Source organism: Budorcas taxicolor, chromosome 2 (genome assembly GCF_023091745.1).
Source record: "Budorcas taxicolor isolate Tak-1 chromosome 2, Takin1.1, whole genome shotgun sequence".
NCBI classification, from domain to species: domain Eukaryota; kingdom Metazoa; phylum Chordata; class Mammalia; order Artiodactyla; family Bovidae; genus Budorcas; species Budorcas taxicolor.
In genome coordinates, this window is record NC_068911.1 from 66,719,650 (window position 1) to 66,741,968 (window position 22,319).

At 36.9% G+C, this 22,319-nt stretch overlaps 1 protein-coding gene across 1 annotated transcript in view; it reads left to right on the top strand.

The window, feature by feature from the left end:
• Nucleotides 1-22,319, top strand: part of CIR1 (corepressor interacting with RBPJ, CIR1) — a 37,015-nt gene that overhangs the window by 1,756 nt on the left and 12,940 nt on the right. The window contains exons 2-7 of the mRNA XM_052664036.1: nt 3,560-3,654; nt 8,273-8,346; nt 8,928-8,938; nt 9,026-9,090; nt 9,741-9,789; nt 10,607-10,724. Coding sequence (XP_052519996.1) covers nt 3,560-3,654; nt 8,273-8,346; nt 8,928-8,938; nt 9,026-9,090; nt 9,741-9,789; nt 10,607-10,724 — 412 coding nt within the window. The remainder of the gene's footprint in view (nt 1-3,559; nt 3,655-8,272; nt 8,347-8,927; nt 8,939-9,025; nt 9,091-9,740; nt 9,790-10,606; nt 10,725-22,319) is intronic.

Below are 22,319 nucleotides of genomic sequence, written 5' to 3' on the forward strand. Positions count from 1 at the left end.
TTTTGTCACTGGCTTCTTTCACTTAGCACAATGTTTTCAGAGTTCATGCTGTATAATATATCAGTATTACATTCCTTTTTATTGCTGAATAATTCCATGGTATAGATATGGCACATTTTATTTATCCATTCATCATTTGATGAGTATTTGGGTTGCTTCCATAGAGTAGTCATTTTAAAGCACAACTTTGATTTCTTCAGCTCCTTAGTAAAATACTCCAGAATTAAGTCCAGATAGCCAGGCTCCAGTTTATTTTTCCTTCATCATCCCTTACTGCTATTCTCCCATCTTAGATTTTAAATTTTATTCATTTTTTTAAATTTTGGCCCCACAGCATGCTGGATCTTAGTTCCTTCTCCAAGGATCGCACCCATGCCCCCTGCAGTGGAAACACAGAGTCTTAACCACTAGCCTAGCTGGAAAGTCTCCAACCTTAGACTTTATGCTCTGGTAAAATCAAACTACTCAATTTCTGTTTTCATCTTTGGATCTTTATCTGAGCTGTTCCCTCTGCCAGTGATATCTTACCCTATTTTTCCCTTGGCAAAATTTTAATGCGCTTCAAAATCCTGTTTAACACATTGAAGCTACTTGTGTAACAGGGTTACTTATTGCAGCTGCCTTTGTAATAACAGAAGGTTGGAAATTTCTTAATATCCACCAGTACAGCAGGAGATTGGTTAAATAAATGATGGTGTAGCTCCACAAAGAAATGATACTCTTGACCACCCTACCCTCCTGGAAAATAAAGCATTTTGTTTATTGATCTGGGAGTGATCTCCATGGTATAGAATTTTATTTGATACATTTTCTCTGTTTATGTATGCTGTATTACATGTGCATACATACATATATGCACGCTGTATATGTTCAGTTCAATTCAGTCGCTCAGCTGTGTCCGACTCTTTGTGACCCCATGAACCGCAGCACGCCAGGCCTCCCTGTCCGTCACCAACTCTCTGAGTTTACCCAAACTCATGTCACTTGAGTCGGTGATGCCATCCAACCATCTCATCCTCCATTGTCCCCTTCTCCTCCTGCCCTCAATCTTTCCCAGCATCAGGGTCTTTCCAAATCAGTCAACTCTGCGCATCAGGTGGCCAAAGTATTGAAGTTTCAGCTTCAACATCAGTCCCTCCAATGAACACCCAGGACTGATCTCCTTTAGGATGGATTGGTTGGATCTCCTTGCAGTCCAAGGGAGTCTTCTCCAACACCACAGTTCAAAAGCATCAATTCTTCAGCGCTCAGCTTTCTTTATAGTCCAACTCTCACATCCATACATGACTATTGGAAAAACCATAGTCTTGACTAGATGGACCTTTGTTGACAAAGTCATGTCTCTGCTTTTTAATATGCTATCTAGGTTGGTGATAACTTTCCTTCCAAGGAGTAAGCGTCTTTTAATTTCATGGCATCACCATCTGTATATGTTACCATTCATGAAAAGAGGGACCAAAAATGCATGTGTATGTGTTTGTTTATATTATGTTATGTATATTACGTGTGTGTCCATGTGAACATCCTTGGAAGGATATACAAGACAGGAATAATATTGGCTATGTGTGAGTATAGTTCATGGGGTTCTCAAGGCAAGAATGCTGAAGTGATTTGCCATTCCCTTCTCCAGTGGACCACATTTTGTCATAATGTGAGTATAGTTATGTCATTTAAAAAATAAAGAACTAAAAACCAAAACTTGGCTATAAAGTATTCTATTATATCAGCCTCCTTCTCTGCCCCCTAGAGTTAATCACTGTCTCATTCTGTTTCCTTACATTGAATGTATTCTGTTATCCATTTTTATTGTTACTATTTTTCCCCAGATGAGGATTTATTGGTGTAAATGCAACCATATAAAAACATAAGCTATGAAAACCACAATCACGATGTGCCCCCTTCCTGCACTGCCCAGACCCAAACATTGTTACTATTTATTTACACAGTTCACATCTTTTTTATTATAAAATATCTTAAACATACAGAAAGGTTAGTATGGTTTTCTATTAGCAGATTCTGAGCATTTTGTAGGTGAGAATATATTTCACTACTTTTTATTTTAATCCGTCATAAATATTCATGTATGTCAGCCTTAGAGCAAATGAGACTTGTAAAATAACTTTGTAAATCTAAAGCTTTAAATAAATGGTAGTTATTGTTGGAAGTAGCATCTTAATCATTAGGAGGCTATTACTAATGTATTATTTGATCAGGCAATGACATCTTGCATTTCTCTATTTCAGCTGTTTGCATTTTGAGCTATAGTGAAAATTCCAAAGGTGCCTTTTACTGCCTATCCCAAGTGTAGACTTTTCTTCTACTGTAACATTACATTGGTAATGTTGTATTGGTTATGACATATATATTATGTTAGTTATGAAGACAGTAGAAGAAATTTTAGGAACTTATACAAAAGAAATTTCCAGGATAGTCTCTCCCTGAAGGATTCTCTTTTCATTTCTGTTTTTAATCTCCATATTAATCCTTGTTGTCCACATCTCAGATTGTGGTCCCCATAAAACCTACCTGAATACTATTAAATACTAATAACTACTCCTGTTTTGTGTCTAAAATTGAATAATGGCAGTCTTGTCCCCAGTCCTTCTCCCCACACTTATCTGGCCCATTATAATTATTAATTATTTTATCAATTTAAGTATTAAATATTTGTCAATGTAAGTGTTAAATATTTTTCCTTAAATTTACCTTCCTAAAACAGCTTGTTGGGAGAGACAGTTTTGCCTTGCTATTTATGTTGAGTGGTTATCAAACACTTTATCCTTTACTTTAAAGAAGGTGGGAAGACACTGATATCTTTTAAACCTGGAGGTAACATGATAAATATCCTTGCATAAGCTGTGTCGGCTTTTTACCGTCACCACTTTTATGATTCTGAGAATATCACATAGGGACGCACTCAGCCTGTGGTGGTGGTGCCCTTGACCAACTGCAGGATATCAGATGCATCTCTTGTTTCATCTGTTTCCTCTCTTGGTGGTTTAGTCGCTAAGTCACATCCAACTCTTGTGACCCCATAGACTGTAGCCTGCCAGGCTCCTCTGTCCAGCCAAGAATACTGGAGTGGGTTGCCATTTCCTTCTCCAGTTTTCTTTCTTGTTCCTTCCCTTTTTTCTACGACTATCTTTCATCTCCTTTCCTTTTTTCCTCCTCCTTGTCTTCCATTTTTCCTCTCTTGGGGTATCAGTGACACTCACTGGCATCCAGTGATGTGCCCTATGTGTTTTCTGGACTAGACATATTCCATGTAGAGAGATGGTCTTTCTTGTCTCTGCAACATCTGAGGGACTGAGGGCAAGAAGCTGTTGTACCCTGAGTGTTCAGAGTGGTTCTCAAGTTTGACATCCTTGACTGAAAGTTTAGCTGTTTTGAGTAATTATATTTTAGGACTTGCTTCAAAGCATAAATTGGAATTTTCAACTCTTGTTTTGTGATTGTGACTTTATGACCAAAATAGATACGTTATAAACTATAGAATAGCATTTTATGTTTTATTATAAAAGAGAACAAACTTATTTAAGTTTTTACTTTACTAATTTAGGTTTGGATGGCAGAACAGAAAATATCATATGATAAGAAGAAACAAGAAGAGTTAATGCAACAATATCTAAAAGAACAAGAATCATATGATAATAGGTAAGAAATTCCACTCTGCTGGTATTTTTTAGAGTAATCAGTTGCATGAGAATATCCTTTACTGAATCATATACTAGCTTTTTTTAACTGAATGCCCCCAATGATAGGATTATATTCCCTGTGAACTATCTTTACTCTGACATTCATAGATGGGCACTTTTTCCAACCTTACCCATAATTCACACAAAATATAGATTGATATGAATATACACTCCATATACAGTTTATAGAGATGTTCCAACTTACTCAAAACTTGGAAGAAAAATAAATGTTTATACTTGAACTACTGAGGCCTCGTACGAAGATATTTCTTCAACATAGACTGAAATGAAAAGATACACAAGATAGCTTCAAGAAGTAAAGTGTTTTTACCTGACCTGCATGTCACTGTTCTTTTAATAGGATAAGAGCTAGAGTTCCTCACTGGCTTACTATATAGTACAGTATCCACCTCTACCCTTAGCTGTTGTCATTTTATGTTTGTATTTGCAGGTCTAACTCTGAAGCTGATTTCTTTTGGTTAATCAAATAAATAAATAGTGGTCCTTTTGATAAGTCACACTTTCTCTTCCAGTCAGTCCTATATTTCATCAAAACATGGATCTTAAACAAAGTAATACTAAACAATTTACCAAATACTCTCTTTGAAATATAGTGTATTGAGAGCAAAATTAGAGAAATAAAACATTTTATTCAATTAAGTACTTTTCTCACTAATTTATTTAATTGGTTGACTTTTATTGAGTACCTACTTCATGCAAGGCAGCAAATGAAATTGTAGTGGCCTATAATATAAAAGTGTGATGCATAGCTTCTGTCTAGCCTCAAGAAAAGCTAATAATGGATATGTACATACATATAGTTCAAGGCTGAAAATAATAACTAATTGAAAATGCACTGTTATAAAAACTGTGGCAGGCTAGCATAAGACAAAACTAATTCCATTTGGGATAACAAGGTAAGACTTAATGGAAGAGGTGAGGGAGAAAGGAGTGGCAAGGAGAAAAAGAAAGGTGACCTTTGACATAGTTCAAAGCTGAACTCTGAAGAAGGGTAAGGACTTAGAGGCATGGTTCTCAACTGAGGGCCATTATTGCCCCAGGAGATATGTGGCAACATTTGGACACATTTTTTGATTGTCATAACTCAGGGCTTGGGTGATAACAACATCTAGTGGTGGATTCTAAGGATGCTACAAAACAGCCTACAGTGTACACAAAGAACGGTCAAGTCCAAAATGTCAGTAGCACTGCTGTGGGAAAGCTGTGATCTGCATATAGTCAAAGCTTTTAAAGATGAGCATGGTGGGAAGGTGGAGAGTGTATTAGGAAACAGCAGTATAGTTGAGTTAGACCAATAAAGAGATTATGGATGCATGAAACAGGGCACTCAAACCCAGTACACTGGGACAACCCAGAGGGATGGGATGGGGAGGGATGTTGGAGGGGGGTTTGGGACAGGGGGACACATGTATACGTGTGGCTGATTCATGTCAGTGTATGGCAAAACCCACAATATTGTAGGGTAATTTCCTCCGATTAAAATAATTAATTAAAGGAGATCGTGGAGGTGGAAGTGTAAGAACCCATGCAAATATCTTGTTTCTCCCTGAATTTTGCCCACTAGTGTTATTATTCATTGATAGTTCTTGCCTGCATCAATTGCTACTGTGGTTTTCTAACAGTAGTTTTCTGTTTCTCTAAATTCCTCTACATTTTTAAATTTGAATTTCTCTGGAAAGAGGATTTTTCCCTTGCCCTCACTTATTTATTTAATCATTTATTCCTATCGTTATGGGCTCAGATATTTACTTAATTGGTTATAATTCAATACTCGTATACTTTTTTGCTCAAGTTTTGACCTTTGCCCACTTTGTCAGCTTGACGCCTATGTCCACTTAACATGTTCCATCCTTTTAAAAAATAAATAAATAAAACTACTTCATGACGCTATAAGATCATCAGAAATTTGTCTTTTATTTTTCCCTGCTCCAGCATTGGAATCAACCTGTTCCTTTTATTTGAGAAACATACTTAGAAACCAGGGTCTGGACATTAGGTTGGTTTGTTGCTTCTACGTTTGGTTGTTTGAATTTACGAGTATATAAAAGCAGATTTATGAGTATTTGGAGTGATTACCCCCATTTTTCATTTTTCCTTGTTCAAAAATGTTGTCTTTAATAGTTCTGTTCCTTAGTATTCTATTTTTTCCCTTCTAAATTTTTAAATGTCCTAGATGTTAGTGTTTGTGGATACTGATCCCTAAACATGACAATCATATTTATTATTCTGAATGGATAAATAAAAGGATGTTAGAACATCTATACATTTCATTCTACTTAGAGTCAACAGCAAAAAAAAAAAAAAAAGGAAAAAGAAAAAACCTGTATAGGTTTTTAGTTGAAGTTAAAACGTAAATACTAATATAGTAGCTTTTCCTTTTATTTTGTATACCTATTGAGTTTTGCACAAAATGGAATTGATCTTCCAGTTTTGATTTTATATTATTTTTTGTTTCAGTGTAAATGAAATGCTTTTTTGAAAGGGAATATATAAAACATAAAATTTATTGTTTTATGTGCACAGTTCAGTGGCATTAATTACATTCATAGTGCTGTGTACCATCACCACTGTCTATTTCCAGAAATTTTTGTTCTTTACCCCGAGTTGAAACTCTGTACTCATTAAACTCTGTTCCCCCTGCCTCTAGCCCCTGGTAAACACTATTCTTTCTGCCTCTATGAAATTTGTCTTTCCTAAGTACATCATGTGAGTGGAATTATATAATATTTGTCCTTTTGTGTCTGGCATACTTCACTTAGTATAACATATTCAAGAGTCATCCATATTGTAGTGTGTATCAAGCTTAGTTTTTATTATGGCAAATAATATTCCATTGTTTGTACATACCACATTTGGTCTACCCATTCAACCATAATGAACACTTGGATTGCTTCTGTCTTTTGGCTATTCTGAATAATGGCATACCAGTATCTGTTCAGCCCCCAACTTTCAGTTCCTTTGGGTATATACCTAGGAGCAGAGCTGCTGGATCATCTGGTAGTTCTGTGTTTGACTATTGAAGAACCAGAAAACTGTTTTCCATAGGACCTGCACCATTTTACATTCCCACCAGTAATGCATAAGGGTTCTAGTTTATCCACATCCTTGCCGACGTTTGTTATTTTCCTTTTTATTTTTTTAATAACCATTCTTATGAATGCAGCATGGTATCTCATGGTTTTGATTTATATTTCCCTATAACTAGTGATATTGAGCTTTTCATGTGCTTCATGTTAATTTTTTAAATAGTGTTAATATAATTTATGAACTTTAAAGTATATGTTGGTTTTTAGTATATTTAGAGTTTGGAGCCATCACCATAACTCATTTCAGAACATTTTCACCATCTGAAGAAGAAATCTTGTACCCAATAGCGGTCACTTCCCATTCCCACAACCTGGACTCCCAGTTCCTCTCAGACCTAAGCAACCACTGACTGACTTTGTCTCTGTAGATTTACCTATCCTGGAAATGTCATATGAATGGAATCATACAATATGTGGCTTTTTGTGACTGGCTTCTTTCATTTAGTACAATGTTTTTGAAGTTCATACATGTTGTAGCAGGTGTCATTGGTTCATTCCCTTTTATTGCTGAATCATAGCCCACGGTATGGAGGTAGATTCTGTTCTGCTTTTGCCCTTTTCTTCTTTTACAGTTATTTGTCAACTCCAGTGGAAATAAGAGAGAGAGGACTTACAATCATGTAGGCTATACTTTGTGATAGCCTTTTCCAAATATAAGAGGAAATTCTGTTTACTCTTTAGGTTTCTTTTCTTTAATCAATACTTTACATAGATCTATGAATTAAAAGGTTTAACTTGATTATTCATTCAGTTTGTCGCAGAGCTATTTTTTCCTAAAAAGCACAGCATATCTCTAAACAGAACAACATTCTCTAAACATATATCTCTAAACAGAACAATGGAACAACAATGTTCTCCAAACAGGGAACATTCGGTGTTGAAAAAGAAATTATTAAAAAATGATTTTTAAGATGCAGTAGATAGTGAATCCATCATAGTAATTAACTTGTAGATTTTCTTTAAACTATTCTCTCTTCATTGGCCTTGCTAAAGAACTTTATTTATTCTGTTACTGAATTTGACTCCTGTAAGCTTTAATTGGATTTGACTTCCTAAAGAGATCCAGGGAGACTTATTTTTCTAAACTGATTCCTCACAATTAAGAAAAAATGTTATTTAACTTAATTCCAAATATGTGTTGGCATATAGGATTTCAAGACAACATTTCAAAGTTTAAGAAAAGCATGTGAGGGAAAGCATGGCGTTTTCCCCTCATTTCAGTTGGGAAGGCTGGGTTCTTTCAAGTATTGAGAAGGTCTCAGAACCAGTTATTAAAGGGGCAGCACTGCTGGAATTTTCATTCATAAATTTCAGATGTCATTTAGTCAGAGGAGTAGTTTTGAAATTTTATCGCTAATAAAAACATTTTATCCTAATTCCCTTAGAATTTAGGGGTATGGAGGGACAGTTATTCTGTAGTATTTTTCCTCCTCAAAAAAAATTTGAAAATTTATCTCTTGTTTGATTTAGATTGCTAATGGGAGATGAACGTGTAAAGAATGGCCTTAATTTCATGTATGAGGCTCCACCAGGGGCTAAAAAAGGTACTTGCTTCAATTTCCTTTTTTTTAAGTCTTTGATGTGTTTGTGACTAAAGATTGAGAACTGCTATGACAGACATTTTTAGAAGTTGCTCTTCATCTTTTAAAATTAATACTATTCTATAAAACAATGTTAAAATACTATAATCAATATAGTAGGATAAATACTAACAGTAATTCTCTAGCATAATTTCATGATATGTTCTTCAGGGAGGAAAATCTCTACATCACCAGAAGTATATTTATTCTTTTATAATTTGTGTCTTTAGTCCTTCTTGTTGAGTATATTTGTAAATAGAAGGCATAATATTCAATGTCAATGGAAAGTATAGAAGTTTAAAGATTAGAAATTAATCTTTTATTAAGATTAATAAAGTACTGCCTCTTATTCGGTACTGTTTTTTACCCTACAGTGATTTGAATTTTATCTTGTGAAAGAAGAAAAAAGTCAAAGCAATACATTCTTACAAGTTAGAATTAAATACCATGATATCATAGTGTAATATATAATAGCAGACTTTCATGTTGAAGTTTTTAACTTGACCTACCTTTTTTTCCTCCCATATTTTTGATACGCAATCAAGAAAACAAAGAGGTAAAGTACTGTTTTCTATGTTTCGATTTATTTGCAATAGTTTGAAATTTTATGGAAATACTGAAAGACTTTAATGAATGTTTTTAGAAAGAAGAAACAGAAGGAGAGACCGAATACAAATTTGAATGGCAGAAAGGGGCCCCACGAGAAAAGTAAGAACTGGTTTTTTTTTTTTTAAAGATAAAATATGTATCATTAACTTTATCTGGGATGTGTGTGTGTAAGTTGCTTAGTTGTGTCCGACTCTTTGCAACCCCATAGACCACAGCCCACCAGGCCCTTCTGTCTATGGTATTCTCCAGGCACGAACACTGGAGTGGGTTGCCATTTCTTCTCCAAAAGGAACTATAGAAAGAAAGTTAAGTTGCTCAGTCATGTCCGACTCTTTGCGACCCCATGGACTGTAGCCTACCAGGCTCCTCCATCCATGGAACTTTCCAGGCAAGAGTACGGGAGTGGGGTGCCATGGCCTTCTCCAGTTTTATCTGATATCCCATCCTATGTTGCTTTTTATTCACCAGAGAAAGCAACTAATGTGAAAAGTTATTTTTAATGGTTTGTCTTATGTAGCTAATTTGTTTGATCATAGTCTTTAGCTTTATTTTTGTCATTTTTTTAAAATCATGGATTATCAGACTGGATACTTGATAATAAAGTGGTGTTTGGAAATACTAAATAGATTTTATGGTTCTGTTTATTTACTAAACTTGTATGTTTCATAATTTACTTAGAACTGTAAGACTGTTTTTAGTTTAATTATTATTACTCTTAATATTGTTTGTACATTTTCTCTCCTTAATAGATATGCCAAAGATGACATGAACATCAGAGATCAGCCCTTTGGTATTCAGGCAAGTGATGCATTTATTCTGTAAGAATAATTTTTTCAAAATAAACACTTCTTTATATTATTGTCCAAAGGTATTTAAGCTGAAAAGGGTTTCTATGGTTTCTGAAAAGCTCTATGGTTTCTGTTTGTATCAGATAGTAGAAGGACTTGGAGAGGAAACATGAAATGTAGCAAAGATACAAATCCAAATATCAAATCATGATAAAAGATAGTAGTCAAAATTTTATAGTGAGGGCTATAATGAAAATGGTCTCTGCAGTTTTCAAGGAATTTGGAGAATAGCTCATGGTCAAAAACTAAAACTGTTTGAATACTGCCATACTTAACTCATTTACATATTGTTTGTGGGTGCCTTCCTGCTGTATTGGCAGAGTTGAGTGGTCGCAACAGAGACCTTTGGCCCATACAACCTAAAATATTTACTGTCTGGCTTTTTACAGGAAAAGTTTGCTAGCCCTTGGTTTACGAAATTGAAACCTCAAAGATTAACTTTTTTTTAATTAGAGAATTCCAGATTGAGACAGGACATCATTCTTTTTTGGTGTTTTACTATTTCTTTTTGGATTACATTGTTTTATTGCCACCAGGTAACACTCAAAAAGAAATAGGATTCAGCTGAACTTTTAGACACAATTTATAGTAAAAGATTTTAGTGTTTGAATTACTTCTACCAAATATATGTGTGGAGTGTCTTTCCTTGGAGATCTTTTAGAAACAAGACTAATTTCACTTAAACTCTACAAGGAGTAAGGAGTTGAGCAGTGGTTAGGTTCTTAGTATTTTAATAACCAAAATAATTAATGTTAACTATTTCTCAGGTTCGAAATGTGAGATGCATTAAATGTCACAAATGGGGTCATGTCAACACAGATCGAGAATGTCCTTTGTTTGGTCTTTCTGGAATTAATGCAAGTTCAGTTCCCACTGATGGCTCAGGTAGGCACTAGACATCATTTGTTTGTTTTAGAATTTATATAGAGGACAAACAAAACTAAAGTAAACTTGTTTTTTAAGTCTCTCTCAGTATTGGTTTGATTTGGTTTGGTTTTGGTTTCTGGGGTTAGGTCACATTCCCAAAATGGTCAATGGAAAACTCTGATTATATGTTTTGAATATGAAATTTTGTGTATTAGGATTTAATTTTTCTAGCCAAGGGCCCTATGAAATTTATATTAAAAGTAACAGGTATATTAAGCATCATTTATTAGGTTGGTAACCTAAAAATAGAAGGAAGAAATGGTTGTTTCTCATATTTATGTCCTCCTGAGTTTTAGGACTAAGCTAAACTAGAAGCCACAATTGCAATTTTTGTTTTAGAGAGAAAATTGAGTTTTAAAAGATGTTAAATATGTTAAAATTCATTTTTACTTGAAAGTTATTTACCTTCCTGTCTGTTATTGTCTATTTAAGAAAAATTGGTTGAATTTGGTTTAAATCATTTGAGTTCTTCTTGTAAGAAGATATTAAAACTGAGAAGTTTTAACTTAAATTTCTCAGTGCCTTATTAGTATGTTGTTCAAACAGCCACACTAATCCAACAATAATTCTTAATGAATCATAATAGCAATAACCTGCTTAACCCTGTAACCTTAAGTCATTTTACGTTTTATGAGTTTCAATTCTTCATTTTAAAATAAAGGATGATAGTATAACTCAAGAGCTTTTCTACATTTTTTAAACAGCTGTAGAACCTTTAAAAATTTTTTTTAAATCCTACATGTAATCCAAAGTAAGCCTCTTGATTAGGGTGAAAGAGAAGAGTGAAAAAGTGGGCTTAACACTCAGTATTAAAAAAAAAACTAAGATCAAGGCATCTGGTCTCATCACTTCATGGCAAATAGAAGGGGAAAAGGTGAAAGCAGTGACAGATTTCCTCTTCTTGGGCTCTAAAATCACTGTGGGTGGTCACCACAGCCATGAAATTGAGACAATTACTTCTTGGCAGGAAAGCTATGACAAACCTAGACAGTGTTTTAAAAAGCAGAGACATCACTTTGCCAACAAAGGTCCATATAAGTCAAGAGTATGGTCTTTCCAGCAGTGTACAGATGTGAGAGCTGGACAGTGAAAAAGGCAGAGTGCTGAAAAATTGATACCTTCAATTTGTGGTGCTGGAGAAGACTCTTGAGAGTCCCTTGGAAAGCAAGGAGACCAAATCAGTCAGTCTTAAAGGAAATCAACCCTGAATACTCTTTGGAAGAACTGATGCTGAAGCTCCAATACTTTGGCCACCTGATGAGGACAGTTGACTCATTGGAAAAGACCTGATGCTGGGAAAGACTGAAGGCAGATGGAGAAGAGGGCAGCAGAGGATAAGATAGGTTGGATGGCGTCACTGATTCAATGGACGTGTACTTGGCCAAACTCTGGGAGATGGTGAGGGACAGGAAAGCCTGGTGTGCTACAGTCCATGGGTATCACAGAATCAGACATGACCTGGCAACTAAACAACAACAGTCCCAGATGTAGAAAATACAAAGGCAGAGCTGCTCTACTGAAGCAAATGCTCTAGGCATGAAGCGCCATCCTCTCAGCTAATCTCGGGCTCTGATGCACCTCTTCGGACTCGCTGAGGCTTCCACTGTCACCTCTGAGCTCAAGGTTCACCCTCAGTCAGCAGGTGATATTCAGGCTCTCTTCTGTAGCTAGAGATCAGGCTTGCTTCCAGCAGGCCAGATGCAGGCTGCTGGACTCAAGATGCTAGTTCTCGTATTAGGAGTTGAGGAATCCAACCCATTGTCAAGTTTGACACTGTTTCATTAGTGGTGTTATGAATGTCAGGATGGGTAGAGGAAGTACACACAAAATACTACACATGAATTTTTAAACATCCTTACCTCTCTTTAAAACATTTTTTAAAACCACATCTTAAGGACCTCCCTGGGTCCAGTAGTTAAGAATCTGCCTGTCTGTGCAGGGGACGTAGGTTCTATCCCTGGCCCATGGGGCAGCTAAGCCACGTGCCACAGCTACTGAAGCCCATGCACCCTAGAGCCTGTGCTCTGCATCAGGAAGCCCCAGCACTGCAGCTGGAGGGTAGCTCCCGCTCCCAAACTGCAGAAAAGAGCCTGAGTACATCACCAGCAACCCAGCACAGTCAAAAAGACACACATTTTAAATAGAGGGAAAATTGCTCAGTGGTAAGGAATATGGATACAGACTCCTTGGTGTGACAGTCTCTGACAAAAGAACCTCCTGCTGATGCCACGGTGCAGGTGCTCTTAAGCAAAGGAAGGTGGAGTAGGATGAAGAACCCATTAGCACAGATATCTCTGAGCTCTACTTTTGGTAGTCACAGGGATCTGTTGCTGTGTTTGAAAGGCATATTTTGTTTCCTGGAAGGGGTTACGTCTTTCTCATCTCTCCCTTCGCTCCATCCTTATGGTGCCCTTCCAGCTGAGTGACTTCCGTGTCGGCTGTGGAGGGGCAGTGTCAGTGCTGTCTTTGTTCTTCAGCCTTGTCTCACTCTGATCTGCTTGGAGAGCATGAGTAGGATGGACCCTGGGACACTAGGAGACTAGGATGTAGACTGTGGACTAGGATAGCCCTTTATCTGGCATTTGATACACCTACTTTCTCTCGAATCTGTTTAGAAAGTCTGCTAACAACAACCAAAAGAACTTACACTAAAGGTGTAAAAGCATGACACAGCCTGTTGTTAGAGCAAGTATGATAAAATGAACATTTTAATCTACCATTGATAAAGTGGAGATAAATAGATAAATTTGAAGAATCATTTGATGTATCAAAAACCTATCAAAAACCTTAAGAACATACATATCATTTTACTGGAAATTCAACATCTAGGAATTTATAGGAAGAAAGTGATAAGGTAGATGCCCAAAGGTTTATAGTAGTGAAAGATTAGAAATAACCCTAAACAAACCTAATCAGTAAAGGGTCGGTAAAATAAACTCACTCATTTTTTCAGCAATTAAGTGTGGAGTAATTACTCTGTGTCAGGCATTTTTCTAGGTTCTCAGAATATACCCCCAAGACAGAAATTCTTTCACAATTCTATTGGGAATGACAGAAAATAAACTAATAAGGAAGTACTACGCATTTATAAATTCTGTGATGAAAACTACATTGGATACTGTGGTAAGAACTAATTGGGGAATAACTAGGTGAGGTGGTCAGGAAGGGCCCCCTCTGAGGAAGTGATATCAGGCTGAGACCTAGAGGACAGGACAATGCAACCGTGTATTTGATGTCTCAAGCAAAAGGAACAACCTTCCACACAGAAGGAACTACAAATTCAGACTGTGAAGGTGTGGAGGTACGTAGATGCCTGATTTGGAACCCCTGCTCTCTACTTAGTAGCCATGTGACTTCAAGCAAGCCGTTAACTCCTCTGTGCCTCAGTTTGCAGTGTCTGTAAAATAGATATTATACTAGTACCTACCTCATAAGGTTGTTATGAGAACTAAATGAGTTAATACATGCGTAGTGCTTAGAATAGTACCTAGCACATAGTAAGCACTTTATTAGTATATTTTTTAAGAATTAATTATGGGACTTCCCTGGTGGATCAGTGACTCCATGCTTCCACTAAGACTGCATGCTTCCACTGCAGGGGACATGGGTTTAATCCCTAATCAGAGATCCAACATGATGCATGGCATGGCCAAAAAAAAAAATTTTTTTTAATAAATTAGTTATGGAATTAATTGGAATACCAGTGTAGCCAAAGTGGAATACCATACAGCCATTAGATAAGATATATGAACTGAGCTGTTGATCTGTATTGACACATTAGGATGTACCAGGATATATCAACTAAAAAGAAGAAGAAGCAGTATTTCAAATTTCTTAAATCCTGTCTTACTTTTCTAAGAATACCTCAAAGCACTGAACTTTATGAAAGATTATGGTAAAAATAGATCAGTAACTTTCACTATCTATGATACCACATAAGATGAAAGTTACTGATCTATTTCTGACGTACTGTCAGAGTTGAAAACCATCAGCTTCAACTGTATGTAAGAACAACTGAAGGTTTGGGAAATAGGTCCTTGTTCGTTTAAATTATGTTTTACTAATAATACACAGTCAGGAAATTGTCCCACGGGAATAGTCATGGATATGTCCCAAAGTTTTGTTGTAAAGCATTGTGTTAAGAGAACCTAAATGTCTAATAAAAGAATATTAAGTGAATAATTACGGGATATTGTCACAAGGGAATACTATGCAACCATTAAAAAATGATAGGAACATTTCTTAATGAATGGATATTGTTTATAACATTTGGTCAAATAAAGCATATTATAAAACAAGGTAGCTACATGGATTCCATTCATTTTTCTCTGTACATCTTTAAGTAGACATATGGAGAGATAACTTTTAGAAAAATAAAAATGCCTGGAAGGAGATAGACTAAAATATTAACAATGATTATACATTTATAATTTTTAAATGAACAGTTCAGTTCAGTTGCTCAGTTGTGTCCAACTCTTTGCAACCCCATGAATCGCAGCACGCCAGGCCTCCCTATGCATCTCCAACTCCCAGAGTTCACTCAGACTCACGTCCATCGAGTCAGTGATGCCATCCAGCCATCTCATCCTCTGTCGTCCCCTTCTCCTCCTGCCCCAATCCCTCCCAGCATCAGAGTCTTTTCCAATGAGTCAACTCTTCTCATGAGGTGGCCAAAGTACTGGAGTTTCAGCTTTAGCATCATTCCTTCCCAAGGCTGATCTCCTTCAGAATGGACTGGTTGGATCTCCTTGCAGTCCAAGGGACTCTCAAGAGTCTTCTCCAACACCACAGCTCAAAAGCATCAATTCTTCGGCGCTCAGCCTTCTTCACAGTCTAACTCTCACATCCATACATGAATATTAGAGGAATTAAAACTTATACATAGAAATAAATTATTTTAAATGGTATTGTTCACTTAATACCTTTTAAAGTTTGACCTGAATTTAGCAGTACCACTTAACTAACATTAATAGAAACTCCTAAAGGGTTTCTCAAAAACAAAATAAAAAGTACTCTGCTGTATCAAACAGGAAAGCAAATAATGATGTTATATTCTGAATTTGAATGTAATGAAAAATAAACTGGCCAATTTCCTAATCCACTTGCTGATTCAAGCTAAAAAATCTTTTCATTTAAAAAAAAATCACCTATTGAATAATGTCTCACCAGTGAATAGAGATTATTTTTGCAATAAGGCAATTTCAGTGGATGTGGTTATCATGGGATAATCACACCCCTGGGGTACAGCCTTGTGCCTGTAATCTCCCAGGAGTGTAATTATTTCATGATAACTGTACCCCCTGGTGTTACATTATTTCTATTATGAAATTCTTAGTTTAGTATATAAAGTCACTTACTTTGATCACTGGAAACTGCAAGGTGCTGTTAGAACATTCCAGCTGTGAGGTTTACAGAGACCAGCTATAAGATTTACTTCTCCTTTACAAAGTTAAATTAGGCAATCAAAATGCTTCTCTGGCTAAGCTGGTTTAGAATATCTTTTCTACTGATAAGATCCTCTTAACTTTGTAAGTTTTTGTATACTGTAGATATATCAAAATTATATATAAAACTTATAAGCTTCAGTGGTGACTGAATATTTGTAAAATATTTTTATAGTACAACATAACTAAATGCCTAGCCCACTGGCCTTTTGTTTACACTCTGTAGCGCTTATTCCTGTCATTGCCTCTTACCTTCTGTTACTTACTCATATTTTTAATGTAAATTGAAACTAGCATTTTTTTAAATACACAGTGGTGCTTTTCAACAAAGCAAGTGGGGTTTTTTTCTGGTTTATTTTGGCTTTAATAGAGTGAATGGTCACATATATCTGTATGTCTCTTACTTAATCATTTTGTTTATTTTGTTTCAGTCTTGCTTGTGTTTTTTCTTAATAGACTTTATTTTTTAGAGCAGTTTTAGGGTCGTAGCAAAATTGAGAGAAAAGCACAGAGTTCCCATATGCCACCTGCCCCCGCAGATACATAACCTCTCCCATTGTCAACATCCCCCAGCAGAGTGGGGCATTTGCTGTAGTTGATGAACCTACAATGACACATCATCATTATCCAAAGTCCATAGTTTACCATAGGTCTCACTCTCGGTGTTGTGCCTTCCATGGGTTTGGACAAATGTATGATGGCATATATCTGCCAGTACAGTCTCATACAAAGTAGTTTCACTGTCCTAAAAAACCATTTGTGCTCTGAGCCTTCGTCCCTCCCTCCCCTCTAATCCCTGACAACCACTGATCTTTTTACTCTCTCCATAATTTCACCTTTTTCTGAAGGTCATATTGTTGGAAGCATACTGTATGTGGCCTTTTAAGATCGGCTTCTTTCATTTGTGTATGTTGCTGCTGCTGCTAAGTCACTTCAGTCGTGTCCGGCTCTGTGCAACCCCATAGACAGCAACCCACCAGGCTCCCCCATCCCTGAGATTCTCCAGGCAAGAACACTGCAGTAGGATGCCATTTCCTTCTCCAATGCATCAAAGTGAAAAGTGAAAGTGAAGTCACTCAGTCGTGTCCAACCCTCAGCGACCCCATGGACTGCAGCCTTCCAGGCTCCTCCGTCCATGGGATTTTCCAGGCAAGAGTACTGGAGTGGGGTGCCATTGCCCTCTCTGCTTGTATATGTTAAGGCGTTTCAATTGTGTCCGACCCTTTGCGACACTGAACTGTAGTCCCCCAGGCTTCTCTATCCATGGATTTTTCCTTCCAGGCAAGAATACTGGAGTGGGTTGCCATTTCCTTCTCCAGGGGATCTTCCCAACCCAGGGATTAAACCCATGTCTCTTATGTCTCCTACATTGGCAGGTGGATTCTTACAACTAGCACCACCTGGGAAGCCCTTCTTTAACTTAGTAATATGCATTCAAGGTTCCTCTATGTCTCTTCATGGCGTATTAGCTCATTTCTTTATAGTGCTGAATAACAACCCATTGTCTCGATGTACCACAGTTTATTGATCCGTTCACCTGCTAAAGCACATCTTGGTTGCTACCATGTTTTGACAGTTAGAAATAAAGCTGCTGTATTAACATCTACATGCAGGTTTTTATGTGGTTATAGTTTTCAGCTTGTTTAAGTAAATATGAAGGAACATAATTGCTGGATCATGTGGTAAGAATATATTTAGTTTTATAAGAAGCTCCCAAACTGTCTTCCAAAGTAGGGCACCATTTTGCATTCCCACCAACAATGAATGAGAGCTCCCATTGCACCACATCCTCATCAGCATTTGGCATTGTCAGTGTTAGAAATTTTGGTCATTCTGGTTGGTGTAGAGTGGTACCTTGTTTTATTTTGCACTTCCCTGATGACATATTATTCAGCACATCTTTTTATATGCTTATTTGCCATCTGTATATCTTCTTGGTGAGGTGTCTGTTAAGGCCTTTGGCCCATTTTTTAACACTTGAGTTATTTTCTCGGAGAAGGCAATGGCACCCCACTCCAGTACTCTTGCCTGGAAAATCCCATGGACGGAGGAGCCTGGTAGGCTGCAGTCCATGGGGTCGCTAAGAGTCAGACACGACTGAGCGTCTTCACTTTCCCTTTTCACTTTCATGCACTGGAGAAGGAAATGGCAACCCACTCCAGTGTTCTTGCCTGGAGAATCCCAGGGACGGGGGAGCCTGGTGGGCTGCTGTCTATGGGGTCACACAGAGTTGGACACGACTGAAGTGACTTAGCAGCAGCAGAGTTATTTTCTTATTGTTGAGTTTTAAGAATTCGTTATATAACTGGGGTATCAATCCTTTATCAGATTTGTCTTCTGCAAATATTTTCTCCAGGTTTGTGGCTTGTCTTTTCATTTCTTTGAAAAATGTTTTTATAACAGCTTTATTGAGTTATAATTGACACACCATACAGTTCACGCATTTGAAGTATACAGTTCAATGGCTTTGAATTTGTATATTCACAGAGTTGTCCGTCCATTACGATGGTTAATTTGAAAACATTTTCAGTTCCTCAGAATGAAACCCCTCATTCCTCAGTTCTTATCCCCAGTCTTCCCCAGTCCTAGGCAACCATTAGTCTACTTTCTGCTTTTTTTTTTTGGCCTATTCTGGAAATTTCATATAAATGGAATCACACAATATGTAGAAAAGAAAAATTTCACACTTTAACACAAAATTGCCTTGCTTTTGCCTACCGTAGTCACATAGCTTCCGGTGTCCTCTCTCCACAGAGTCTTCTGGGGTCATCTTCCTTACATGTTGATATGCACCAGTGTGCACAGAGCACTGTTACCCAGGGAAGCTCATCCATACCATATGGAGCTTTTATTAGGGTTTAATTACATAGGCATGGTTTACTGAATCAGTGGCCATGTGGTTGAACTCAATCTCTTGTCCCTCTTCCTTCCCCTGGAGATCAGGCTGACATGTGGCTCAGAGCTCCAACCCTCTAATCACATGGTTGGCCTTTCTCCTGTGGCCGGCCCCAACCTGACTCATCTCCTTGGCATAAGCGTTCTAGGGGCTCACCGTGATGCTATCACTCAGGAAATCTCCGATATTTAGAGGCTCCCTTCCACAAATTGGGGACAGAGGCTCCCAAGTTCTTTATTATACAGCAGTTGTATTTTCATTTAGTTCAAAATACTAAGTTTCTCTTGAGATTTCTTCTGTGTGTTATTTATAACTGGGTTTATTTAGTCTGCAAATATTTTGCGATTTTCTGGTGCTCATTCTGTATTGGTTTCTAGTTTAATTCCATTTTGGTCTCAGAGCACTCTTTGTATGATTTCCGTTCTTTTATAAATGTTAAGGTGTACATTAAGGTTATGGCTCAGGATGTAGTCTTGGTGACTCTTCCATACGAGCTTGAGAAGAGTGTATATTCTGCTTTGATTGGATGGAGTGCTCAATAAATAACAACTAGATCCAGTTGATGGGAATGGTGCTGTTCAACTACGTCCTGTGGATTTTTTGCCTGGTAGATCTGTCAGTTTCTGTTAGAGGAGTCCTAAAGTTCACTGCAACTATAATAGAGGATTTGTCTATTTCTGAAAACATTTATATCAGTTTTGGCCTCACATATTTTAATACTGTCTTACTAGGTGCATACACATTTGGGATTGTTATGTGTTAGAGAGTGTGCCCTATTTTCATTATGTAATTGTCACTGTTTATCTTCCATAAAGGATTGTTCTGAAAGCATATTCCTTGGTCTGAAATATGCTTTATCTGAAAATAATGTGATACTCAAGCTGTATTTTATTAGTGTTAGTATGGTATATCTTTCTCTGTATCTTTACTTTTAGTCTGTCTTCTTTTCCCCTCAGTGTCTTTAAACTGGGTTTCTTTTTTTTTTAAGACTGAAAATTTTTATTGAAAAGTCACATAATCAAGACAGTCAAAACTAAAAGTTTAACTTTAGGTAGCATAAACATTACAGAAACAAAAATGAAAACAATCTCTATAGTTTTCGTGTCTACCTAAGAGTTTTAATTCTGATCTTCTGTTGAGATCAACGTGAGATTTCATGTAAATAATTGTCTAGCAATTAATAAATCAATTTTAATAAAACTGAGAGATCAAAAGATACCTTCAGCAAATACTAAATCATACTGCTGATGTAATGCTTTATTACTTTATTTTATTTATTATTTATTAGTTTATTTTAATCTTAAGTGGAACAATAAGCAATTAAGGATAAAATCCAATTTTAAAAGATGCTTTAAATTCTGTAAAACATTCCATATATGCACTGAATTTGGTCAAGTGGTCTCACAGAAGGACTGACGGATGATGGAGTCAAGAGCCGTGACTCCCTCAGTGGAAGGGGCCCAGTGCCTGGAGAGGGAACCAGCAGGAGGTGTGGATAGGTCTGCAGATGAAGGAAGGCAAGGAAGGGTGGAGGAGTTCTTTCTCACAGCTTCCTCACGGTGTAGGAGGTGAAATTATTGACCAAGAAAGAGGGATTGGAAGGAGGTGGGGCTTAGTGATTTAAGGGCAGTGCAACCTGATGGAGGGTTGAGAGCCAACTAGGGAAACACAGCACAGTAGCCTGGGGCAGGACTACACACCACTTTTTAAGACACCCTAAACTGGGTTTCTTGTAGGCAGCATACAGTTGGATGTTTTTTAAATCTATTGTGGATACAATTGGATTAAGATCCACCATATTGATAATTGTTTTCTATGTGTTGCCCTTGTTCTTTGTTTTTGTCTTCCACTCTTTGCTTTCTCTGGTTTTAATTGAGTATTTTATGTGATTCCATTTTCTGTCCTCTCGTAGCATATCATTTATGCTTAATTTTCTTAAAATTTTAGTTGCTGTCCTAGAATTTCCTGTATACATTTAGAACTAACCTAAGTCCACTTACAAATAACTCTCTACCACGTCACACGTAGGACCAGTGTCTCATAACAGAGTAAACCAGTTGGGTGCGATTCCTTCCTCCTGTCTCTTGCAGCATTGCTGCATAGAATTCATTGATCCATAGTTATTAATATAATGCATCCAATCTGTTATTGCAGTTATCATTTTGAATAAGGTGTTATCTGTTAGATCAGTTAAGAACAAGAAGAATAAAATATTTATCTTACTTGTATTTCTTCCTTTGAAGGATAATTTACTGGATACTGGATAATTTCTATACTAGTGGGTTTTTCCTTTCAACCTTTAAATATTTCAGTCGACTCTCCTTACTTGCATGGTTTCTTAAGAGAAGTCTCATAGGATTCTTACCCTTGTCCCTCTCTTGATTAAGTTTTTTTCCCCCTCTGACATCTTTCATCTTTCTCTGTATCTTTACTCTTAATCTGTCTTTTTTTTCCCTCAGTGTCTTTAAACTGGGTTGTTTTATTTTCTTTCTCTGCATCTTTGATTTTCTGCAATTTGAATATCATATACCTGGGTATGGATTGTTTTGTATTTATACTGCTTGGTGTTCTCTGAACTTTCTGGATTTGTGTTTTGGTGTCTATCATTAGTGTTGAAAAATCTCGGCCATTATTATTGCAGATTTTTTTTTTTCCATTCTTTTCTCTCTTTCTGGTATTCCTGTTGTACATATGTTACACCTTTTGTAATTGTCCTACAGTTTTTGGATATTCTGACTCCCTCACGTGAGGCCCAGTTTTTTCTGTTCAGTTTGAGAAGCTTCTGTTGACCTATCTTAAAAGCTTACTGATTCTTTCCTCAGTTATGCCTAATCTGATGATGAGCTCATCAAAGGCATTCTTTATTTCTGTGTTTTTTTCCCTTATCCTTTCCATTAGGTTATTCCTCAGAGTTTCCATCTCTTTGCTCACATTACCCATCTGTTCTGCATACTGTCCACTTTTTCTGTTAGAGCCCTACCATATGAATCTTGTTATGTTAGATTCCCAACCTGATAATCCCAGAATCTTCATTATAGCTGAGTTTGATTCTGTAGCTTGCTTTGTCTCTCAAGCTATGGTTTTTGCCTCCTAGCAAACTTACAATTTTTGGTTGAAAGCCAGACATACTGTATCAGGTAGACAGACCCAAGGTAAACAGGCCTTTAGAGTGAGGTTTTGCGTTTATCTGGCTAGGAGTTAGATTCTATTTAC